The sequence below is a fragment of the Lagenorhynchus albirostris genome, chromosome 1 (assembly GCF_949774975.1).
Source record: "Lagenorhynchus albirostris chromosome 1, mLagAlb1.1, whole genome shotgun sequence".
Taxonomy (NCBI): Eukaryota; Metazoa; Chordata; class Mammalia; order Artiodactyla; family Delphinidae; genus Lagenorhynchus; species Lagenorhynchus albirostris.
The window spans coordinates 5778433-5802986 of NC_083095.1; the positions used below are offsets into that span (position 1 = coordinate 5778433).

At 53.2% G+C, this 24554-nt stretch overlaps 1 protein-coding gene across 2 annotated transcripts in view; it reads left to right on the forward strand.

Moving 5' to 3' along the window:
• Positions 1 to 4965: 4965 nt before the first annotated feature.
• BCL11B (BCL11 transcription factor B) overlaps positions 4966 to 24554 on the forward strand; it is a 92474-nt gene continuing 72885 nt past the window's right edge. Inside the window, exons 1-2 of one of the 2 annotated variants that reach the window (XM_060163622.1) lie at positions 4966 to 5233; positions 18640 to 19008. In XM_060163622.1, coding sequence (XP_060019605.1) covers positions 5176 to 5233; positions 18640 to 19008 — 427 coding nt within the window. In that variant the 5' untranslated portion in view covers positions 4966 to 5175. The remainder of the gene's footprint in view (positions 5234 to 18639; positions 19009 to 24554) is intronic. The other variant, XM_060163542.1, reaches the window with a different exon arrangement.

Sequence of the window (24554 nt, forward strand, 5' to 3'; positions counted from 1 at the left end):
TTCTGGAACAGTAAAGAAGGAGATAAAGGCCATCTTGGGAACCTTATTAATATGTACACAAATATGACTTGCATAGGACTTCCATTGCAGTTTCTTCGAAAGTTAAAACAAGTCAATCCACTGATCAGATCGATGTGTTTTATTTATCCTCATCTTCGCAGTCAATAGCGTTTATAGACTCCAAGGAATAGAAATCAGCAGACACAGTTTGCCTCTGAGTTTGCCCTACACCTGTGAATACGAAAAGATCTGCCTTCTCTTTGCCTGGACTTTTTTTTTAAAGCATCAGAAATGAAGCCCAAGGTAATTTGATAAGATATGTTGTTGAGTTTTTATATTGCTACAAAGTTATCTGACTACATTTTAGAGGGTGGATCCGTGTTTAAAAACCAAACAAACAAATGAAACGATTTTCTTTCTGCAGAAATATTGAGTTCCCATTTTTACTGACACTACACATCTCGATTCGTTCCAATTTTCTGTAAAGACATAATATAAAATATAACAGCTCAGAAGGCAAAGATAACATTGCAGAATCTCGAATAGAGCCCCACCTTAGCTAAGAGTTAAGCACTGAGAATCGTTCAAAAAATTTTAAACAAGAAGCTCGGCTAGGGGGTCACGTGACTGTTTAATCTGCCCCCATTGCATGGCGTGGTCCACGCAGCACACACTGGGAATCAGAGCCCCACACAAGGTTAGTAAAAAGACGCTCTGATTTGATAAATGATTTATGATTTCCGAACTAGTCCTCAATAAAGAAATTTAAAGAAACTGAAAAATATTAAGGATTATCTGCTGGAACGCACTGTGAAGCTAGAAATATTTGTGAGTTCAAAAAGCTTTCTGACCTCTCCTTTTTTTTGAAAGATGGTGCAGAAAATGTGGCATTTCTTTCTGTCTGATTGCAGTCTGCACAAAGCCCCAGCTCTGGGCGGAGCACACAGTAGGTCTACAGCACGTTCTGAAGAAAAGAGTCGGAAGGATTGTGGTATTACTTTAGGACCACATTTGTACTTGCAATTTCCCATTTATATTTTCATATGTTAAGCACCTGCCTTCCCCCCCCACCCCCCCATTTTGGGGATGGGAGTGACTTTTACTCTAAACAAAGGCTTGGTAGGTCAGGGAGTGGTGTGTGTGTGTGTGTGTGTGTGTGTGTGTGTGTGTGTGTGTGTGTGTGTGTGTGTGTGTGTGTGTGTGTGTGTGTGTGTGTGTAGTAACCTTCTCAGAAGGGTCTTGGATCCCCTGCCTGCCAGGGGTCCTGAGGACGGGGTAGGGACGGGGCTGTGACCCGAGCTCCGCCACCCCACTTTCGCTCCGCCCGCCTGTTGTCTGGGCATCGAGAGAGTGGGGAAACTGGGGGCCAGCTGCCGTAGCCGGGCGGGTCGAGGGAGAGGTCAAGGTCGGCGGAGAGGCAGCTATTGATCCTACTTGGAACGCGAGACAGGGAGCATAGCAAGACTAAAGGGGGAGCTGTGAGACCAGACATTAACAGCTTTTAGCGCTAATGATGCCCGTGCCAGACGGGCAGAGGGAAAAAAAGGAGACTGGAGCGGCAGCTGGGATCGCTCGCTGCGTGCGCCCGGCCGCCTCTCCCGAGAGGAGGAGAAGTAGGAGGAGGGGGAGGAGGGCGAAGGGGCCAGCACAGGGCTGGGCAGGGGCAGGGCAGCCTCTCCCTGGCCGCCGCGAGGTGGAGCGCGCCGGCGGGCTGCGGCGTGTCCAGCCCTGCGCCGGCCCGCCCGCGCGTCCCTCTTCCCGCCGTCGGGGCAGCGTGGGGCCAATGAGGAAGTGCTCCCCGGGTCAGTCGCGGCCCGCGCCGCCCCCTGCCCGCTACTTCCTGCTGGGGGTGGGGCGGGGGTGCCCCATCCCTGGACCCAGCCGCCCGAGCGCGCGCGATTAGGCAGCTGCAGCCGGGGCCCCCGGGCACCCTGCACAGTCCGCGGAGGGGCCTCCTTCCTAGGAGGGGGCTGCCCCATTCCCCCAGGCCACAGACCGGGTCCCCCATCCTTGTAATCGGCCCCGGGAGGGTGAGGGTCGCGTGCTGGGATTTCCGGCGCCGGAGCGCCGGCGGCGCGGAGAGGCAGGCCAGCCGCGGCGATTTGAGTCCAGACCTGCCCCCGTGCGCTGTGTGACCTTGGGCAAAGCACTGTCCCTCTCTGGACTTCACACCACCAGTGCTCAGAGAGCTCTCCCAAATTTAAGAATGTGGGCAAGTTGGGATGGCCGGTTTATGGTTTTCTTAAGAAGTTTATTTAAGGTGCGTGTGGGCATTTTTTTCTTACTTAGGCCACTTTCCTGGAAAGATTTTCGTGGTAGGGCTGCATGGGAGGAGGTGCTTCCAGACTTTGGACCACGTGGAGGTGGGGTGTAGGTGGTGGGTGATGGGCTGCAGCGCGCAGCCCCGGGTGGGTAGCTAGTGCGGACTGGCTCGCCCCCCGCGCCCCTTCGCCCCCCACGCCGCCCCCTCCGCCCAGTCTCCACCCGCTCGTCCGCCGACCCTGCCGCCCGGTCCGCAGAGCTGCACGCTAGGGCACATTTTATTGTTATTAGTTTTTAGGTGGGGGTGGCTTGGGCTGAGAGGTTTTTCTGTCCTCGCCAATGGGCGCTGCGCTCTGTTAAGTTGTTGGTGCCGTCGCCCGACCCACGACCTTGGGGGCGAACGCCCCCACCCCCGTATCCTCCCCAGAGGAAAAGGCCCTGAGAGAGGCGGCGCTCCCGGAGGCGTCACGGCCCAGCCTTTCGCTCCGGTGAGGCCGCCAGGGCCCGGCCTGGGGGCGGGGTGGGGTGGGTGCAGCTGGGCTCGCCCGCGAAGCCCAGTCCGGAGCCAGGCCCGGACCCGCCCTCGCCGCCTCCCGGCCCAGACCCGAGATGCCCTGGGAACGGTGAGGGGGCCGGCCGCGTGGCACGCCCAGCCGGGAGGGCAAGTCGCGAAATAGATGAAGTTGGCTGCGGCCTGGGGAGGGACGAGGAGGTTGTAGTGGGGGTGGAGGTCCACGCGGACTGCGGCCTGGCCTTGTCCCCGGGCCACGGACAGGCGCCCACAACTCCTCTTGTCCTCGCCGGCTGCAGATCAAACGGCTGACAAGGCAGCTGTGTCCTTCCCAGTCTGACGGGCGATTTCCAGTCCTGCCCTGGGCGGAGGAGCCCTGGGGGAGGGGGGCGTTACTTCCAGGCTGCAGTAATTGTCAGGGGGTGGGAGGGAACTGGGGGACCTGAGGGGGTCACCCACACGAGTGGGTCCAGAGATCCGGCCACACCTATTTCTGGGTCAGCAGGTACGAGAACCTCTCCCACGTGGAGCAGCCCTGCCCTTCACCCCCACGCTTCCCACAGATCTCGACGTTGGGGCCGGGGTGTCCGTGTACACCGCAAGGAGTTAATGGGATGAGGTGGAGGGAGCGCACAGATTGGGGTGAACATTCCTTCCGGAATGCGACTCAGACAAGGTCTCACGTTTCCCCTCCCCCAAATGTGCCCTTAATTCTCTGCTCTTAGCATCTTTTATTTTGTCCGCTCCGCTCTCGCCGAGTTTGGAATATCAGGATTTATATGGAGACACTTTTTGGAAGTTTAACCCCGACCCCTCGATAAAACAAAAGTGAAAACAACCAAGGTACTTTTCTAGGGACATGAAGCAATTGACCATCTGCCTCCAGTCCCCGTGTCGACCCCAACCCTCTTTCACAGCCATCCCCACGCCCCCCCCCCCCCACCGCCAAGAGCTTTCGGATGAGTGGGTGGGGACTTGCGTTGATTCAACTTACTTCCACGCACAGCGCACTCCGCCCCTCTTCTCTCGGGGTCCAGCTCCCTGGAGGGGAGGAGGGATGGAGGATTTTCTTTTATTTAAAAATATCCTGCCCAGCGTCCTCCCTCCCCCCCCTCCCCCAGGCGTTTTGCGCTGGCAGTGCAAGGGGAGGAGAGGAGCGCTCTAAAACGCTGCACGTGTGGCCGGCCTGGACTGCGGGTGTGCGCACGGGCGAATATGTGTGTGAGTGTGTGTGAGTGTGTGAGTGTGTGTGTGTGTGTGTGTGTGTGTGCGCTTTCTTGTTCTCTTACAGGGTACAATGTTAAAAAGCCACCGCTAGTCGCCCCCAGTGCTCCGACTCTCTGGGTCTTTTTGTCTCTAGTGCAGATTAAACGTCACGTCCGCACTTGAACTTGAATTTTATCCCATTGTACAGAGGCAGCCCCAGCCATAGAGAGACCGAGAGCTCCCAGAGAACCCGGACTCCGCCATCTTCACGTTGCAATCTATAGCTCCCAGTCCGCGCCCGCACCGACCCAGGCGCACTGGGCGAGCCGCCCCTCGGCCCAGCTCCCCTCGGGCCCGCGGCGCCAGGGGAGCGCTGGGGAGCGCTCGCGGGGACCCGGCAGCCTCTCCGGCCGGCGCCAGCCTGCCAGGTGAACTGGGAAGGAGCCGCTCCTGGAGTCCCCCCAGAGCCTCGGAAGGGTCAGTCTCCGAGAAAAAAACAGGCAGCCCGCAGAAAACCCAGAAACAACCGAACCGGGGCAGTTTTACATTGCTTTGGGTTTCTGGAGGGGGCGGGGTGAGGGTACGAGACAAGTCCCCAAGTTTTCTTTGCTTTTTTTTCTTTTCTTTTTCTTCTATTTTTTATTTGTTTGCATTTTTTTTTTCCTTTTTCCCCCTCCTGGTAGAAGTGCGCTTTCCACCTACCAGACCCTGAAAGAAAGTGTCAGGAGCCGGTGCAAAATCCGGTTTAAGTTCAAGAAGACATTTGCAAGTCCAGGAGGCCAAGCAGTTTGAAGAAGTGTAAGCAATTTTTTTTTCCTTGAAAAGAATATATTTTTGAAGAAACCAGCCAGTCCGCGACAAGCAAGAGCAGATTTTCTTTTTTTGCCTTTCTCCTATTTTAGATCGAGAGGTTTTCCTTTTTCCTTCTCTTTTTCTTTTTTTTGCAAACAAAACAAAAAACAGCATAGAAGAAAGCGCAAAATAAAGAAGAAGAAGAGGAGGAAGAGAGGGCAAGAGGGGAAGGAAAAAAAAAAAACCAAAACACCAACCCGGGCAGAGGAGGCGCGGCGGCGGCGGCGGCGGCAGCGGCGGCGGCAGCGGCGCGGCGCGGCGGCAGCGGCGGCGGCTCGGACCCCTCCCCCGGCTCCCCCCATCGGTGCAGCTCTCCGGGCGATGCCAGAATAGATGCCGGGGCAATGTCCCGCCGCAAACAGGGCAACCCGCAGCACTTGTCCCAGAGGGAGCTCATCACCCGTAAGTGTCTGCGGCGTGCGCGCGAGGGGCCGGAGGATGGGGCTCCGGGCGCCCGGGGCTGGGGACACCGAGCCAGGCGCAGCCGGGCCGGGCGCCGGGGAGGCCCGCGGGCTCGCAGAGGCAGCAGCGTCGGCCCAGAGCATGGTAGGGGGCGGGGGGCCTTGGGAAAGTTTCTTTGCAGCCCGGAGAGTCCGGGCTCTGCGCACTCAGACGCGCCTCGGGCTCGGGGGCCTGCGGAGCGGGCTCCGGGCCGGGGAGGGGGCGCGCGGGCTGGAGGAGGTGTGTGTGTGCGCGCGGATCCCGGCTGGACGCTCGCCCCTCCGAGCGGCGTGTGTGGCGGCGGCGGCGCTGGTGGCGGGGTTTGGAGAGGAGGGGGAGGGGGCTGGGGGAGCGGAGGGGGAGGGGAGCCGGGAAGTGGGGAAAAGTTGGCTAGCGCGTGGGTCCGCGCTGACGGCGCGGGCGGAGGAGAGCGGGGTGCGCTCGGGCCTGGGGGAGATGCGGGGCGAGGGGCGGCCGCCGGCTCCGAGTCCCCCAGGCGCTGCACCCGGCCGGGCAGGGCGCCGGCCACGCCGGTCCTAGGATTCCGCAGCCGCCTTTCTCTCCCCTCCTCTTGCTATTTGCAAAAGAATCCAGCTGCGTGGCTGTTTGCCGGGCTCCTGCACCCCAACCCCCATTTCCCCACCTCCGTCTGTCTCCTGGGATGATCTTGTCTTCTTTCCCCCACTCCAAAAGAAGGTGGGGGCATCGGGGGCTGGTGAAAAATCCCCGCCACGGGGGGAAAAAAGCGTTGTTAGCTAGGAGTGGGATGTGCTTGTACAATAGTGGAGGGGGGGAAGAAAAAAAGAAAAAAGGAAAGAGATCTATCAATCTCTCACCCATCTTCCTATCTCGGATCTTTCATCTCCCCTATCTAAATAAACAAGGCAGGTCGCAGTGGAAATCCACCGGCTGAAATCGTGTGGATTTCAAGCAAGTGGCGGGGCGGGCAAAGTCAGGCAGCGGGGCAGAGACGCAGCAGCTTCCAGCGCCCCAGTCGGGTTTATTTAGCAAAGGGAAGAAGCGTGCGGGAGCGGGCCAGGTACGGGGTTTGCAGGGGAGCTCGCCCGGCTGCCTGCACGCTTGCACCCCCGGAAGGTCGGCTCGCAGCGCTCCCCGCCCGCCGCAGCCCGCGGGGCCGCTGCTCCGCGGCGCGCAAACCTTTCCCCGCGGTCCTTTCTCTCGCGGTGCCTGGGTCGCCTTTGCTTTTTTTTTTTTTTTTTTTAAATTTTTTTGAAACTGCAATAGAAATAAAACGTCCTCTGGGTGCCATCGAAACAGCGGGCAGGTTGTGTTCCTGCAGTCCTTGGAGCACCTCGTCAGGCTGGGGCCGGGCTGCCGGCGCGGAGCTGGAGAAGGGCTGCGCGCCCAGCCGCCGCCGAGGACCGGCTGCGGGGCGGCCGAGAGCCGAATATTTATGTTATATTTTAAAAAATTTAAATAAATAAATAAATATATAAAGGGGTTCTCCCCTCCCCTGAAAACCCAGCATAGGCGCCATCTGCTCGGAGCATTTGCTGCTGCCATCTCTCCTTTGTTACAGCAGATACATTAGTAAGAATTTGTGGATTTATTATTATTTTGGGGGGAAGGGAATAGATATTAAAGTGGGCTTGCCTTGGGAGAGGGATACCTTTCTGGAGGGAGGGAAGAGGACTTCTATTTTTCATCATTGTAACATCAAAGGAGACTCGCTGGTTGCATTTAAAACAAAATGTTTTGCGACCATATTTGAACCTGGTTTGATCAAGGTCCTCATCGCCAGTTGACATTTCGTCCTTTACCAATCCTTTAGCAATCGCTTATTCTACCCCCCTCCCGCGTTTAGATGGTGGAGTGGCTGTTAGAATGTCTGTACTTGCAGACGCCTAATTTCTCCAGGAGGCAATTTGCCCCACAGAGCCTCTGTATAATTGCAAGGGTTGTTTTTGAGGAGGGGGAAGTTGGGGGGGGGAGTCCGGGAAGGGGGAGTTGTCTGGGGTGCATTGCCAAGCTGGCAGCAGCGAAGGAGCCAGGAGTGTTTGCAGTTGTGTGTAAAGGGGGAAAGAAGCAGGTAGGTTCGCTTTGCTTTTGCTCTCTCCTCTCTGGTGTTCCTGGGACCTCAGGAGCAAGCCCTGGCCAGGAGGACCGGCGGCAGCTGGGCATGGGGGGCGAGGGGTGCCTAGTGCAACATCCTTCCATCCTTCATTTGTTTCACGGCTGTTTCAGTCTTGCTCAGAGCAGTGCTGGGGAAAGCCGGCTGACACTGGAGCAGTGGCAGGGAAGGAGAGGTGGGGAGGAGACCAGGGGGCAAAGGATATCCCACCTGCCTTCCTGGAGTGCACGGAGCCCAGGGCATATGCAGGGGTTTAAGCAGGGAGAGTGGTCCAACCAGTTTTCAGACAAGGCTATTTATTATCCCAAAGCAGCTGGCTTTTCTGTCTGTCCTATGTCACCCGGAAGGTGGGAGTGCAGGCAGGGGAAAGGCAAGAATTGGATGCAGTTTCGGCTGTAGGGCCTGTGCAAGTGTGCCTTTCCACAATGATGCAGGAGTTGTGGGTCTCGTGTGCTCTGGAGCCCTGGCCAGCAAAATGAGTGCCGCCACAGCCCCGATCCGGTGTCCACATTTTAGATTTCAAATGTGAAAGAAACAGCCTAAAACGTGGTGCATCTTCAGTTGGGTGGCAGCCCGCCGGCCTCAGGTTCTTTAGAGATGATGCAACTTAGTATAACTGATGGTTTGAGAAACAGAAGAGCACACAAACAGCATCGATCATCTTGCAGGGGGGCTGGCAAGTGGGAGAAGGGCTCCATAATGAGCTAGTTAAATTTACAGACAGGGCCAGTGAGAAGAGGAGTGAGGTAGAAAAGAGAGAGTGGGAGACAGCTGGGGATGAAGACTGAGGCTTCTGGTTTGTTTCAAAATGTTTGACCCAGATGGATATGGCTTTTAAAACCGGAGGACAGACACAGCTTTCAAGAAAAACAAACACAAAACAACACAGTGACAGTAGTGGACAGGGTAGGATGAGGACCAGTGACTGGCCAGGCAGAGGGAAGGGCCGTGAGCCCACTGTGCCAGGCCGGGTGAGTGGGGAGGCAGATGAACCCCAGGCCGTGCAGGAGCTCTGAGGCTTCCCGAAGGAAATAAGGAGGCCAGGGTAGATTACAGAGACCCAGCGAAGGTGATTTTTTCGACAACCCACCAACAGGTTTCCTTGGAAGGTTAGTAATTTTCCGTATGAATTCACGATTTTGCAGAACTACTAGAGACCCCAGATTTGACACGGAAGTTAGGGTGTGTTAATTCCATGGTTGCCTTTTAAATTAGGCTTTGCTGTGGCTGTGTGTTTTGAAGGCCGCTGTGCTTACAATTATCTTAACTCCCCAGGGTAGAGTATATCTCCAGGTGTCCACATATCTTTCAAAATTGGGCCTCTGATAAATTTCATAAGACCTGGGTCCCTCTTTTTTTTTGGTAGTTGGTGGGGGGAGTGAAGTTTGTCTCCCTTCTGCACAGAAGGGAACCCCATATCATTAGAAGTGTGATATAAGTCAGCTGCTCTGATTCTAAGGGAGAATAGAAATGTGTTCATCCAAGGTGTTATGCCAGGCGGACTTTATTCATTTGTAATTCACACCTGAGAGAAAAAATAGCCATGAGCATATTTTAACAACCCATAATATTTTTAAAGGGTAGTCTTTCCCTCCCTGAAAATTCTGCACGGGGGCATATTTCCTTGTTTTCTGAGGGTGGGAGGTGGCTCTCTGTGCTTTGGCCTTGGCGATTTTTGTCTGGCCTTCAAAATATTTCGTAACAGAAAACGAGTCATTTCTCAAGTGCTGGAGTGAATGCAGTTGCTTTGGTGAAGGCGGCCTTAGGAACATGGAGGGAGGCTGAGTCAGATGCTGGGATGTGATGCTTTGCTGACCACTGTGCGGGGCCAGATGGGTCTCATTGACCAAAGGGGAGGCCAATTTTGGGTGCCCCGGACAGTAATTAGCATTTGTCTCAGGTGAGATGGGAGCGCGCAAAGCAATCCATCAGTTTCCCACTGTAGAGGGCACTGGTTTCTAGCGCCTTATCAGAATCGAGCTCTTGGCACTGTCTTTGGGCTTAGAACACGGCTTGCACCCGCCTTCTCTTTTTCCTTTTCATCTCCTTTCTCCGATCGCTTTGCATTCTCTGTTGCTTGTTGTGATAAAATACTTTCCAAAATAAACTTTCAGTTGAATTGGCTTTTAGTTGATGGCAAGGCTGCAACGCCCAGCAGCGTCTGGCGCCTCTTGGCAGCTAGGGGGAGCTCGGTGCCCGTGTCATGCGTGGAGCCGTCGCTGCGAGGGGCCGGGACCCGGCTTCCATCAGCCGCGAAAGCAGTTTACGTTGCTGCAAAATGTCCTAAGTGTGAAGTTGTAATATTGATTTTCCTGCAGAGAGTCGAGCAGGACAAAATGAGAATATAAGTTTGAGAAATCTATTTTCGAGCCATCGGCATTGATTTACAAGCCCTCACTAGGCAGATGGGGACAATTTTCTTTTTTTTAATTTTTTTTTTTAAACAGTTACAATTGTTAGCTTTGAATGGGCGTGTTTCCTCCGGTTAGTCTGTGGTCTTGACTTTCTGGATTGCATTAGGTCGTTGAGGCATGCCTGATGGGGTGAGGGGGTCTGCGAAGAGTGAACCTCGTTTTGTCCATTCCTGTGTTGCATGTCACAGACCTGGGGATCTGCCACTGCTCTGGGGAGTCATGCGTCTCAAACAGCTTGATGAGTGGAAATCTTTTCAGCTCAGATTTTATAACACTTGGATCCTCAATTCCATTTATTAGGTAACGTTCCCACTGTACTAAGTGAAATAGCACCATTCCCCAAAGAGATAAAATGCCAACTCAAATAATGTGTAAAACTTTGTCTGGAAGGAGTATGTGCTTGCTAGACCCAGCGTTGCTAATACCTTTCACCCCAAACGGTGCCCTTAATGGATGGCTTTTAATGACACGATTTCTCCCCTAACCGTGTAATTTCGTGCTGGGGAATATGTGTGCTTTTGATCACGGAATTTGTGGATCTATAATGTCTTCTTCTCCAAGTTCAAGAAATCTGCAGAGGGCTTCCCAGGTGGCGCAGTGGTTGAGGGTCTGCCTGCCGATGCAGGGGACACGGGTTCGTGCCCCGGTCCGGGAAGATCCCATAGGCCGCGGAGCGGCTGGGCGCGTGAGCCATGGCCGCTGAGCCTGCGCGTCCGGAGCCTGTGCTCCGCAACGGGAGAGACGCCACAACAGTAAGAGGCCCGCGTACCGCAAAAAAAAAAAAAAAAAAAAAGAAATCTGCAGACAGCACAGTTAACCCAGAGTCTTCTGCTTGAGTTCAATATATGGGCAGAAGAGGTTACGTGGCGACAGGAAAGGAGTGCTTTATTCTAACCTGAAAGAGAAATAAATTAGGTCAGACAAAAGCCTAGCGCTGTCATCAGGCAGAGCAAGAGCCTTCACTCTCCAGTACAGAGGGCCAGCAATTTATCTGATGATTTCTCGACTTCATTTAATGTCTGAATCGAGCCTGCTGTAAGCATATTGTGGCAGCGAGCTCATTTGACGACTCAGAGACGAGGCGTCACTGTCACCTCGAAGCCTTGGGCTGGGACAGTTGCCTCTGGCCTGCAGAGAACCGTTAAAAAAATTCATTTCAGAAATCCCCAGTCCTTTGCCTTGGAACTTGGGGGAGTTTCACAAGCTGTAACTGAACACAGACTACAGATACCACAATGTGTGAAGAAAAATATTATATGGGGGAGGGTAAAGATGGGGTCCTTGACCTTTGGGGACTATCTCCTCCATCTCCTATGGCTTAAGGAAGGACCTTCTGGCTGTCCAGTTAGGTCTTACCGTTAGCTGAAACTCTCCAGGGACTTTGGACTAAGTTGAATGCTGTTGTCACATCTGGGAGGACCAGGGACAGTAAATGCTCCTTGGGGACCATGCCCACGGTCAAGTTGTTGATGCCGGCCAAGCAGCTGCAGGTGGTGTTAGCTGTGGGCCCGCTGGGGGATTTTTTTCATGGGGAGAGGGCACATCAGAAGACCAGGGATGAATGTCTGTGTCACCCGGCTGCTCTGAGCATGGCTTTGTCACTTTCCAGCTCTATTTACTCACACGATTGGGCCTGGGGGCCTGTGTGTCCTTTTCCCCACCCCCTGCTCCCAATCCCACACATCTTCCTTCCTTCCCAGAGAGCCAAACCTCAGTGAGATCTACCCGAGCTGTCGTCCCCTCCCCAAGAAAAGCCATTTGTTGACCGCCTCCCTGGAGCAGTAGTTTTCCCCAGGCGAGTATAAAAAGTGCCGAGAGCAGGCTATTTGGAGACACATGAAAAGCAGAGGGACACACTTCGTGTGTCTTCTGCACGAGCCTGCGAGCGGGGTGAGGGGAACAGCATCGTTTTTACTGGCAAAAGTGACAGCAGATTGCGCTTTGATTAATGGTGCTACATTCACGGGGACTCTCGTCCGGCATTTTGACATATGCAAGTCTTTTGTGTAGTTGCTGAAATTCAAGAAATTCATTCTTTATTTCTTTTTCCGAGGCAGCTGATCATCTGCTTGGGTGTTGAATCAGACAGACTGAGCTCTGGTACTGTAATGAAATCCCAGACCACACAAAATTAGGTAACTTCAAAGTAAAAAAAAAAAAAAAAAAAAAAAAAATCCTCTGTTTCACACAACTTTTTTATGACCCCCTTCAATTGAACTGCTGAAATGCAAATACACTTGAGAATGTTCTAACAACTTCAGTGCTAAAACAACACACAAAAATGACTCAAGGAAGTTGAATGCCAATGTTACTGTGATGAACGTGCACCTCAGAAATGGATGCCCTGCTGAGAATTAAAAAAGTGGTGGAGGATCACGTTTAAATTTCTCCCTTGGAAACGAGATGCTGAAAGCAGCTTCCACTCTTGCTAGTTTGCTGTCGGCCTCAGAGACTCTCTCCAGTTAAGGGCTTGTAGCTCAGCGTCCTGTATGATGGTCCTTTTCTTCTGCTGAGCACCTTTGAAAAAGCACAGCGTTAAATAAAACAAATCTCTTCTCTGGGCCCCGAAGAATGTTTTTACGTCGCATCGTTATGAGCTCTGTTGTGTCTCTGAAGATTTAAGGCGTTTGCAATTTTCTGGAATCTTCTGAATGTGTTTAGAAGTATTTCTGTACCTTTCCTTTTTTTTTTCTTTTCTTTAAAGAACTATTTTATTTCTCAAATCATAGGTCACTCCATTCTTTGGTCTCATGGACTTGACTTCTTTCTTAGTAACCTTTTAGTAGTGGACGGGCTCTGTGAATACACCTGAACGCTGCTCTCCTTAATGGGCTCTTTTTCCTGCTTTTGACTGTGTGAGACCCGGCCTCCGGAGCTCAGTTTTGCGGGATCTGGAGAGGTGGATGCAGTGGGGGAGGGGGGAGAGGTTGGACTGAGTCCATGGAGCAAGTTAGGGTGTGTTGCAGCGAGCTGATTTTAACACGCTAAAGTATTCTGAAACCAGGCCGGGGGCATGGAGGACAATATGTGTATGTATATGGGGGTGCCCCTCACACCCTCAGAACTCCCCACCTGGAGTCTACCGGCTGGGTTCTTCCTGCACCCCAAACCTCTCCTCGGATCAGGAATCCCCGCCTTCCTGAAATGCAGGCCAAGCCTTCCCCATGATGGGCCCGGTCAGCCAGACCCTGGGTCATTTTCACGGGAAGGGAAATCCACGTTACAGATAAGGTTGTGCCCTGGCATCCTTCTCTCTGCCCAGATGTCAGAAATCTTGAACATTTCATTTTGAGGCGTGTGCTGTGTCTGGCATGGAGCAGATGGGGCCTTGAGGGGTGGTGGCCGGCCCTGGTGTGTGCCCGTCCCTGCAGCGGATTTGAGGGCGCTGGGGAGGTGGCCTTTGAGGGTCTCAAGGAGGCTTGGGGTCTGGGTGACACCTGGAACAGGCTGGAGTCCTCAGCCTTTCTCCCTGGAGGGCAGGTGGTCCGGGAAGAGAGAGCTCATCTCTCTGCGGAACCCGTCTCTCACCAGCCTGGCTGCACCCCCCCGGGTCGGGTCCTTGCTTGGAGGCGGGAGTTGGGTGGGCAGACGGGAGGCAGGGACCCGGCTGCGTCCTGACCCTTCTTGGCCCCTCGAGGAACGTCCTCGGGACACTGCCTGGCTCAGCTGAGGCTCCCCGCTTATCTGCGACTCCTCTGCCGGGCGCTGCGCGATTCCCTCTGTGCGGAGAACTTCATAAATGTCTTGTCGAGCCTTTAAGCGTCATCTAGTCATAGATTATTTTCTCCACCAAGAATTGATTCCTTCTCTCTCCCATCCACCCCTCCCCCCGCCACACACGGTTGTTATTTTCTCTTGGAGCCAATAAATTAAACATTGATGGAAGCTCAGAAAGTGTTGTGCTCCGTCGAGTTCGCGTTTTTAGTGGCGTTTAGGTGTCGCCTGGGGTCTTGGCCCCTCCCTGACTGTTCGCGGGGAGGAGAGTGAAAAGATCCTTTTGCAGATTACTGGTGAGCACGGGCCGGCTGGCAAAGGCTCCGTCTTCGTAGGAAGCAGGTGTAACGTCTCCAGTCAGAGGCAGGGCTCCGGCAGGCGGATGGGTGCTCAACGTTTCTTGTAAACACTCGTGCAAATAGGATGGCGGCTGTGACGTTGGTGGCCCAGGATTTTGAGAGCCTGGCACCCCTCCTCCCCACATCCTTCCCCTATCCACCCACGCCCCCATCACTGAATCCATAACTCTATGTAGGTGTCTCCTGGTCTGCGGCTTAGCCATTAAGGACAGCGATTTGGATTTGAATCAGTGCAGGGGTTAGGGGACACGGGCCTGTGCGCTGTGTGTGCAGCAGGGCACGCACGTTGTGCTCTGGGGACAGAGGCCCGCCCCTTGGCTGGGATTCCCCGAAGGGCAGGTGCAGGGGCAGTTGTTAGGGGACACCCAGGGTGGGCGGGGCCCTTGGAGCCCAGCGTGTGTGTAGGGCAGTCACTGACCAGGTAAGGCTCGCTAGGCCTTTGCAGCTGCCGGGGGCCTGTGGGCTGCTTGGCTGGGCCGGTGTTAATGATGTCTTTCCATCTGTCTTCTGCCCACATTCCTTCCCAGCCAAGCATGGGGGAGCGAGTCTTAGGACCAAGTGCTTCCTCGTCCACTTAACAACAACGTCCATTATTATCTGCGAACCCTGATTTCATTGCTTCTGAATGCATTTATCAGCTGGGAGGAGGCCTCGCCTTGTGAATTAAATGTGGTTTTGTTGTAAAGGAAAATTACAACAAATGTATAAGTGTGTGTGTGTGAATACACGTTTGTCCATGTGCTTTCGGACGTCACATTTCAGGACCCACCCCTGATACCTGACGTTTAAACAGGTCGTCTGCTGCATTCATTCATTTTTCCTCCTAATGAGTCAAACATTTTAGCGATCCCTCTACTTTATTCAGCTCGTACTAGTGAGGGCAGCAGTATTTTCCAGGGCTGCCTGACACTCGGGGAGCTTTGCGTGAAAGCAAAAATCCTCTCGGGGGGAAAGACCTCATCTTCGCCTTCTTTTTTTGAAGAAGTTTGCCGGACAGGGCAGCCTGAGGGACTGGTTTGTAGGGTCCGGGAATTTGAAAGGCTGTTTCGTTTGTATGTGGCTTTTCACTTTTCTGGTGCTTTCTCATCGCTGGGTGCCTGTCCCAGCGGGGGCCGGGTTCTCTGAGGCTGTGTGGGCTCCATCGAGGTGCCCACAGGTCAGAGGAAGGAAGGTTCTGGGGTGGGGGCCAGGCCCGTCTCACTTTGCCCTCCTCTGAGCTTGGGCAAGTGGTTCTTTCTCCTTTTATTTCTTCTGTGAGGGACAGGGTTCTAAGAAGGGACACACACACAGACACACACACGCACACACATGCACCCCACACGCCCAGCTCGGTATCCGCCTGCCAGCGGAAGTGAAACCACAGCCCTTTGGGGGTGTCTCCGAAGGCCTTGAACATGAGATTCAGCAAGCTGTCTTGGTCCACCTGCTCTGGCCTAGAAATTTGACAGTTTTGGGGTTCGGGGTGACGTCGCTGCCTTCCTGGGAAGCGCCTCCTGAAGAGTCAAAGCCCAGAGCTCCCCGTGCCAGGGGCTGGGCAGAGGGAACCCCATTATTGGAGTTGGGTGAAAACCCCTGTCATCCTAAGGAGTTTTACTTTCAGCACTGCAAGTGGCGAGGGGGGGAAGGGGATTTTTTTGTGTTTCTTTTTCTCCTGCACGCCCTTGGAGGAGGCAGTGAGCTGGACCCGGGGTCTGGAGACCCGAGTTCAGAGCCGTCTGCAGGATGGGACGCCAGCAGCGCCTGGCTGCTCAGGCTGGTTGGCTGGAGGGAGAAATTAGACCTGCAGCCCAGTGAACGGCTTCGGCTATTTTCAAACTCAATTACTGGGGCTCACAAGGGCTTGCTGCGTGAGGAAAGTGAAAAGGCAGAGGCCGCCAAATAAAGGAAAGAATACCAGATGTTACCCAAAACAGCAAAACAAAAAGAAAAGGAGAAAAAGGAAAAAGTACTGGTACAGAGTCCTTAGCAAAAGATGGAGGGGCGAGGGAGGGATACTTAGGAACAGGTGACCTTTGCTCATTTTTAAATTCGTCTGTGTTTCTTTTAAAAGAGAAAAGAAATTTGAAATTACGTAGCTTAAAACCTCCCAACAGAGAGGAGATATTCATGCTTCTTCCCAAAACTCCCACCAGGAGTACGGATGGACGGACTTGGCTGAAAAAGTTAATGAAAAGCAAAACCAAGCAAAACCAAAACAAGGAAACCAAAGATGAAATTAGACGGCAGAAAACACCTCCCCATCCTCAGAAAGGATGATCAAGTTGGGATTTGGATGGATGAGCTGTTGTCTTTGTTTATTTTTATCAAATGCCCTTATGGAGGCAGCCGGCTGCCAGGCCCGCTCAGGAGGGCCCGGGTACCTCCACAGAACTCACCCCTGTTTCATTTGAATTCTCAATTTCATTTTGTCCTTTTTCTTTTGCATTTTAGCGCATTTCCTTTGTGCCTCTCTCTCTCTCTCTTTTTAACAAAACAATATTTTGACATTCTCCCCCCATTTATTAGAGTTCCTTTTCTAGAAATGGCCTACAATACATCCTTATATTTCTAAAGAACTGTTTTCACAGCCCTCTCCTTTGGCTCTGAAATTATGTATATGTAATTGGTAATTAAAGGTGCGAGCTTTTCAATATAAACAGTATTGCTCAATGTTAGATCATTAAAGGGGAAAGAGGCACTGAATAATTACCTTTTACATTCTGGCAAACCGTTCACAGGAACCTGGAACCCAGTCCCCCCTAGAACCACTGTTCGGCGTGAGGGTTGTGATTACATTTTAACCATAGCAAAGCGTCTTTTCATAAAATAAATTGGTAAATGAATCATGTAGCATTGTCTTCCAACTCTTTTTAAAATAAACCCCGATTTCTTTTTAAAGTGTAATTAGTGGTTTCTGGGGCTGCCTTTGTGCACTGTTTCTCATACCTTATAGGTTCTTTTTGTTAGAGGTATGCAGACGAGAGATTTCGGATTTCCTCATCTGCGGGGTGTTTCTGTGCGGTCACATTTCCAGTGCGTTTCTACGTGTAATTCATCGAGGGTTCTGTCTGCTTTTCTATAAGCACAGGCGGGATCTCACATTGTCACTTCCCTTCTCAGCAATACCTGTGCACTGACCCGTGCATGCCTAGTTCATACATGTTACATGTGCCGTCTATCCGGTCTTACACAGGGACTCTCACAGGCCCTGGAGAAGCTTGTATTCAGAAAATACAGGGCAGTGATTTATATGTAGGATGGAAGATGCCACAGAATTTTTTCCTTAAATTGTCTGTTCTTTGGCTCTGACCCGTCAATAACTTCACTGCCACGGAATGTGTTTTCCCCCATTCCATTTCTTCCCTCTGTTCTGTGGTTTTCATTATCCTTTCCTAAATACCGTACAACAGAAAATGTACCTGCCTCCTCGGGTTTCAGACCTCTGGCCGCCCTCTTGCTTCTCTGAAGACCCTGCTGCTTGTGCTATCTACATGACGACTGACATTTGCTCTCGAAAAATTCCACCCCGAATTTGCTCAGACCCCGAGGAAGGATGCAACCTCACTGTCCGCGTCCCTTATTTATGACAGTTTCGGCTGCCGTGTCTCCCAGTTTTCCCTGAGGGGGTTGCTGCGTTTTGAGGCATTTATTAGCTTCAAAATAGTTGGGTCCCGTGCCCCCTACAAAAAAGAATGAAAGGAGATATATCGGCTGCTAAAGAAATATGAAAACGTACAGCCCGTTGAAAGTGTGGTTCGTCCTCTGCCAAGAAATGCTTTTGTAGTCTGAAGAATTATTTTTTTTTTCTTTTCTTTTTTCTGGGAGTGACAATAAAACCAACAAACAAAAAAGGACAGTGGGGAGTTGGTGAGTGTCGGGAAATCTACAAAGCAATGGAAGGCTGACCGGGAGCAGAGTGTTTGGCAGGAAAGCCGGCTCCCGCTTTCAGCCAGCCAACTCCCAGCGTCTCTTCCCTGCATTTTTCTTTTTTTTTCTTTCAATATTTCTTTTTGAACCAACGCTCACTTGTTGCTTTCTGAGCCCGTGGGTTCCTTTCTCTCGCAAGGACTGGCCCTGGGACGCCCGTCTGGGTTTCTGTTTTCTTGTCTGGTGTGCAGCCAGGTCTCAGGTAGAGGAATGCAAGCAGGACTCTTATGAATGGGGAGGACGTGAATGAAAGGTGGGAGGGAAGGGAGGGGGCAGCTTGAGCCTAAGCGGGGAGAGACAGCTCTGGCTCCCGGTTCTCAGCCTTGGCCGCCCATTGGAATCACCTGGGAATCTTACAAAAAAAAAAAAAAGGAAAAGACTGATTGACGTTTGGCTCTCAGTGTAGCTGGTCTGGGGTGCAGCCTGAGTGTCGGGGGTTTTCAAAGCTCCCAGGTGATTCTTAGATGTTGCAGAGTTTGAGAGACACCTCTCTAGACGGCCCAGTCTCTGGTGAAACCAAGATGTGTGTGGATGTGCGGGTGGTCATGTGTGTGTGTCCCTATGCTGAGTTGGTGGTGGGGAGGGGAGGCGGAATTGGCAGGAAATAAACTAGAAAGCCGTTAAGATCAGTACCACTTAAGCAACAACCTCTGGGAGCTGCAGCGCTGCTCCCGGAGCCTCAGTTTGCCCATCTGTTGCACGCAGGATGGCGAACCCCCTGCCTCCAGGAGTTGTGGGGAGGACGTGGTGACGTCTAGCATCCTGCAGCGGAGGGGCCTGCCTCTTGGTGGGGAAGGGTTGGAATGAGCGCTGGGTGCCTGTGATTGCCTAAGCCCATCTTGTCTTCTCTGCCCCCCCCTCCCTTCTCCTTTCTCTCTCCAGCAGAGCCTGAGCATGTGGAGGCCACCATCCTCGAGGAAGATGAGGGTCTGGAGATAGAGGAGCCCAGCAGCCTGGGGCTGATGGTGGGGGGCCCCGACCCTGACCTGCTCACCTGTGGACAGTGTCAGATGAACTTCCCCTTGGGGGACATCCTGGTTTTTATAGAGCACAAGAAGAAGCAGTGTGGCGGCAGCCTGGGCGGCTGCTATGACAAAGGCCTGGACAAGGGCAGCCCGCCGCCCTCCTCACGCTCTGAGCTCAGGAAAGTGTCCGAGCCGGTGGAGATCGGGATCCAGGTCACCCCTGACGAAGATGACCACCTGCTCTCACCCACGAAAGGCATCTGCCCCAAGCAGGAGAACATTGCAGGTATGGAACGTTGCACTCGTCTGGCCGCTGCCGAAGCCGCCTCTCGGGTCCCAGGCCTGCCCTCGCCCCTCGCACTGTGGGGGGGCTCGCCCTCTGTCTGAGGGTGCTGGTGCTGGGAGGGCCCGGGGGCTACCAGGACGGGGCCACAGGTGGGCTCGCCCTTGCCGTCCAGTGACCCTCAGGAGGAGACGGGCCTGGAGCTCGCAGAGGCCCGGTGGGCTGATGGTGGTCGCTGTGCTTTTGGCCGCAGGCTCCATGGTGGGGCCTGATCCATAGGCGGCCAGGAGGACAGGATGGACGTTCGGAAGGCTAGTTGGCCCTCCCTTTGCAGGCGTTCTTGGCCTAGTCTCTGGCTTTGGAAGCAGATAGTCTTGGGTGGAATTCGTTCTTCACAACTTGGACAAGTCAGTTTCCACATCTGCGCAGTGGAGCGAATGAGACCCATCTCGTCGGGGTGGTTGTGAGGCTTATGAGATGTTGCATGTGGGTGGGGCCTTCATTTCTCCTCTGCTCTCTGGCCTCCGTTTCCCATCTGTCGAAAGAGGCTCCTTCTGATGTTGCCTAGTCCTAGGCGTAGGTCTGGGGAGGGGCCTGTGAGAACTTGCTGGAGCACGTGCCCCTTGGGGGAGGTTGGCCGTCCCTTCTGCCATGCCCACTTGGCCGGTCATCTGGACAGCTGGCTTTTAGCACCTGAAGCACAGGCGTAGAGGCTTGCGTCCTCGGGCAGGTCGGCTTATGCATCAAGTCCCCTCCGGGTCAAGGTCACGGCGCACCAGAGCCTCTTCCAGGGAGCCTGTGCTCCGGGCAGCCCGGAGTGTTTGCTTCCGGTTCATACTTCTGAGCTCAGGGCCCTGGCTGGCCTGTGTTTCCTAGAAACAGCAGTCTGTCCTGCAGCAAGACTGAGTTCGGAGTTCGTGCAGGTGAGGGTTTAGACCCTGCCGATAGACTTTGGACCACCTTCAGGGTCAGAGCCTCAGTTTCTCCACGTGTCACCAGGAGGGACGATCCCGGCAGGCCTGGTGTGTGGGTTAAAGGAGCAGAGGCTCCACAAATGCTTTGCTAGTGGAACTTTTCTCCTGGGGGTCCCTTCTGGTGTAGCAGCGCACAAGCAGCTGCTTGGCTGGGAGTCTGTGTGTCCATCTCCACCGTGTCTCGGTCCAAAGCAGACTGGGTGGACTGAGGCTTTGGGTGGTCCTTGTGGGGTGAGCCTGAGGGAAGTGGGGCACTCTGCTCCCACGGGTGAGATGGGTGGGCATGGCCAGGAACCCCCCATCACCCAGCAGGCAGTTAGGCTGATGCAGCAAGCCCAGCTGCTCTGTGGCAACCACCTGGCAGCTCTGTGACCTTGGGCCTCCCTTTGCCCATCTGTACAGTGGGATTAATGGACTCTCTCTCCTGTGAAGAGACTGCGGTGGTGTGCAGATTCCTGCAGGCACCGGCTGGGCCCTGGGGAGACCCCGTCTAACCAGACTGGCCTGTGCGGCTGGCCTTCGTGTGGGTGTCCTAGCACGAAGTCTCCCACACTCTTAAGTTGCCAAGGGCCTTGAGAAAAGTGTCTGACATGTTCAGGCCAAAGTCCTGTAAACCCTGGTTTCTCAGAGCACCGTGTAGATCTGAGTGATCCTTCCTTAGGGCCAGAGCCACGATCCACAAAGGTGTTGGGCCCCTTTTGTCTGTGTTTCTTTTCTTTGTCTGACGCTAGAGGGATAGTTCTCACCAGTGGTATAAACACCTGGCATCAGTGCACACAGACCTTTCAGGGTGACTTCTGCCGATGAGACGGTCCCCTATTCATGTTTCAGTGGAAGGGCTTTCTTCCTGCTTTCTCCAGAGCCCATGCGAATCCTCATTTCGCATTGAAGGTATTTTCCAATGAGAGGCTGCAGATCATTGTGGGTAGGTTTGTTTGTTTGCAGATCATTGTGGGTAGGTTTGTTTATGATTTCATAGAAGTTAATCTTCAGGGCAGCTTTGTCCTCACCCCCCTGTCCCCCCGTCCCCCACCATCCCCCCCTTTTTTGGGTTGTAATACTGCAGTGGCCTACAGTATTTTTATTCTATGTGTGACGAAAGATATTCTTGGCCCTTTCTGTTCAGCAACAGGACGAATGGATTTCTTCATTCTTGAAGAAATATGTAAAATAATCCCTTAGAAGTCTAAAGAGATATGTTTGTTCAAAGCATTTAAAATGTTATTTTAATCGAAAGCACAAGACAGTCTCCATGCTGTGTCAGCTGAAGACGACCATTCCATTTTAGCAGCCCATCATGCTCTTTCCTTCCCAGTTTCCCTTTTTGCTTTTCCCCCTCCCTACTTTGGCACCAACTTTTCTTTTCTTTTTTTTTTTAAATAAAAAGGAAAGATTAAAGAACAAAACTTCGGTGGCTCGAATGTATAGTCATTTACTATGGTGGGAGCATTAATTATTTTAGCTTAATTGAATTCTGAGGACGGCAGGAGTTGCATTTTTGTAGACAAGCCCTGTTTATTATTTCTCTGTGTAGATTAACAGTAAAGGAAACACAGATAACTTTCAGTTATTTATTGTAAAATAAATGTGTCAATTCATGTGCAAAGCAAGCTGCTCAGAGATAATTGAGTCTTTATATTTTAAGAGGGGGACTGAGAATTACAGGCGCTTCTCCACCGGGGCTTCCGGAAATCCACACAGCTGCTGCCCCGGCCGCTGTCACTGCTGGCCTCGCCCAGGCCTCTCCTGTCCCTGCTCCCCGGCCGTGGCAGGGGCATGCTCCGGCCAGTCCGTGCTCCGCTGTTGTCCCCAGAGCTGGCCCCGCTCGGTAGCTGGTCAGGGCGGGGAGGGCTGATCCTTGGGACTCCGCCTCTGGCTTGGCTGTCTGAGGCGAGGTGCCCAGGTGGTCGTGAGGGTCCCGCCTTTCCCGGAGCCCACAATCTGAGTGTGGTCCAGACAGGCAGGTCCCAGCTCTCCTCCTGCCAGGTGCTTCTAGAGGCAGGGCTCCAGAGATGGATGGGCAGGGCTGGCCTGTAATGTGTGGGATCCCTTCCACCGTTGAGGGCAGCCCCAGGGAATTCCGTAGATCATGACACCAGGGTTGGACCCTTTCTTGGAGGTGGTATTCTGGAGACAGGTATAAAAGAAATAGTTCATTCTTCCTTTTTTATTTTTTTTAATGATAGAGAAGTAGGAGAGTAGAAGGAGGACGTTTCTGAAGCCTTGTCTCCTGGAGGATATTCATTCATTCATTCATTCATTCATTCAACCAACAACTGAGCACCTACTGCCGTTCCCCCACCCTGGACATCCCCACCTGAAAGAACATCCAGGGGGCGGGAGCATGTGGGAGGATGGCCATCTGGGCCGCTGCTCTGTCCCGCTTGGGGGACACGGCCGGAGTGTGAGCGGCCCTGCCCTTGATGTGTGCGGTCGAGGCCCGGGGCGCTGCTCCTTGACCATGAGCTGCGGGTGGAGGAGGTCCCTGGAGCTTGTGTGCAAGGCGCATCTGCAGACAGAGGGCTGGCATGGGTCAGAGGTGAGGGCTTTGGCTGGAGATCTGACTCAGGGGCAAGCATCGGATACATGTCTGCCTGTATAGGAGTTCTTTACGTTTCGCAAGATCCCTTCACGCTGCATTCTCCCTGCCTCTGTGGAGGGTTCTGATGGAGCTGGGGGACCCATGCATCAAGGGGAGCAGGAAGAGGAAAGCCTGGGAGGGGAGATGAGTGGGGCCCAGGCTTCGCCAAGAGCATGAGTCTCTGAGCTGTTATCTGGGATGGGCATCCTGGGAAGGGGTGAGGAGAAGGGGGTATAGGGGTGTCCAGGTTTGCGGCCTCCACTGGAGAGCCCAAGTCTGCGCCCCACCCTGCTGCTTGCCGGCCCCTCGCATTGTGAGTTGACCTTCTGAGCTGCAGCTTCCTCATCTGGGAACCTACCTGACAACACTCATGGCGTTTAAATGACATGTGCCTGGTGCACGGTGCAAGTACTGCAAATATGAACACCCTCCCCCTTCCCTCACGGATGCTCTGCTCTCTCCCTGGCTCCGTCATCTCCTGGTGTTAGTACTGTAGGTCTCCCTGGGATCGGGGAGAAATTTCCATGGGGTTCTGAGGATGCCATCATCAGAAACAACCTCAGGACGACTGTCCCGTCTGGTGTGTCACCCCTCCTTCCCCTGTCTCCAGTCACATTACTGTCATATGGTGACAGCTCTGAGGGCGGGTCGCCCTGGGGGTAGGGTCCGGGGGCGGGGGTGGGGTGGGGGTGGGGTTGAAGGAGCACAGGCTCTGCTGCCAGTCGGCCAGGGTGGGATTTACGCGCTCACCCAGGCAAGTCACTTTACTTTTCTGGGCCTCAGTTTCCTTGTCTGCACTTACTTTTTTGGCTTCAGCTCAGAATTCAATGAGGTGAGGGTGTTAAGCGCCCACCTAGCACAGGGTCTGGCCTTGGATAGACCACTGAGAAGTGGAAGCATCTAGAAATCTTTTAAAAGAGCGTGGACCCTGCCTGGTGGCATGAGGTGCTTGCTTTTCTAAGTCAGAACCTTGAAAACTTACTTTGGATATCTCTCTCAGCCGTTCTCTCCAGATTCCTCCTTAGAATTCCTATTTTATAGCCCCCGATCACAGGTATTTTATTTTTGCATGTTATCACCCCTTCCGTAACCAAAAGAAGCTATCACGGAAGGAGTGAGCTATCAGCTGTCAGAAACACGTTTGCCTTTTGCCGTTTTTGTTGTTGTTGTTGTTGTTTTTTTGCTCCTCCTCCAAAACCCCAAATGTCAGATTTCTGGAGAAATGCAGGAGACAGGCAGTGGGTGACAGGACGTGGCCGGTCCCCCTGGGCTGGAGGTGGCGGGCAGGTCCTTGGTGTGACGGCTCCACCCGCTCTGTATGTCTTTATTGGGAACCCGGGAAGGGCCGGGGGTGTGTCTGCGGGTAGGGGGTGGGGTTCACGTAGCAGGCAGGGCACAGACCAGAGCTTTGGTTTGGGGTCCCAGTGACAAAATGCGTTGCAGAAAAGGGCTTCTGCTCAGCTGGAGGATTTACGTGCTGCTCTGAGAACGTTTGTTTCAGACTGTAAAAAATAAATAAGTGTGAAAAAAAGAATATTAGCTTGGCCAGTGGGAGGAACTAAATAACTTGCTTGTGCTGGAAACTGGAGATAAACCCCACTTGCAGGTTGTCTTAAAAAACTTGCATTTGATATATTTAGAGTTGTTATTTTTCCTTCAAATTAAGATTAGTTAAAGCCATGTGTGCTGGGGCCTGGATTATCTTTTTTGTTATTAAATCATGACAGCTAATTACTAGTTCTGTCTGCACCAAGGAGTCATAGAGTGTTCTAGACATGGCCCTGGGTTCCGGCTGGGGTGCTGGGCATTGCAGGGCTGACCTCAGAGCTTGGGCAGGGCCTGTGGGTTGTGGGGAAGAGGGGGCCAACTTGGTCACCCACACCGTGCCAGGTGCTTTTCTTGGGTTATCTCACCTTGAAATAGACGTCAGTCTTGAAACAGATACCATTAACCCCACTCTGAAATCTAGATATTTCTAATCCCACTTTGAGCTG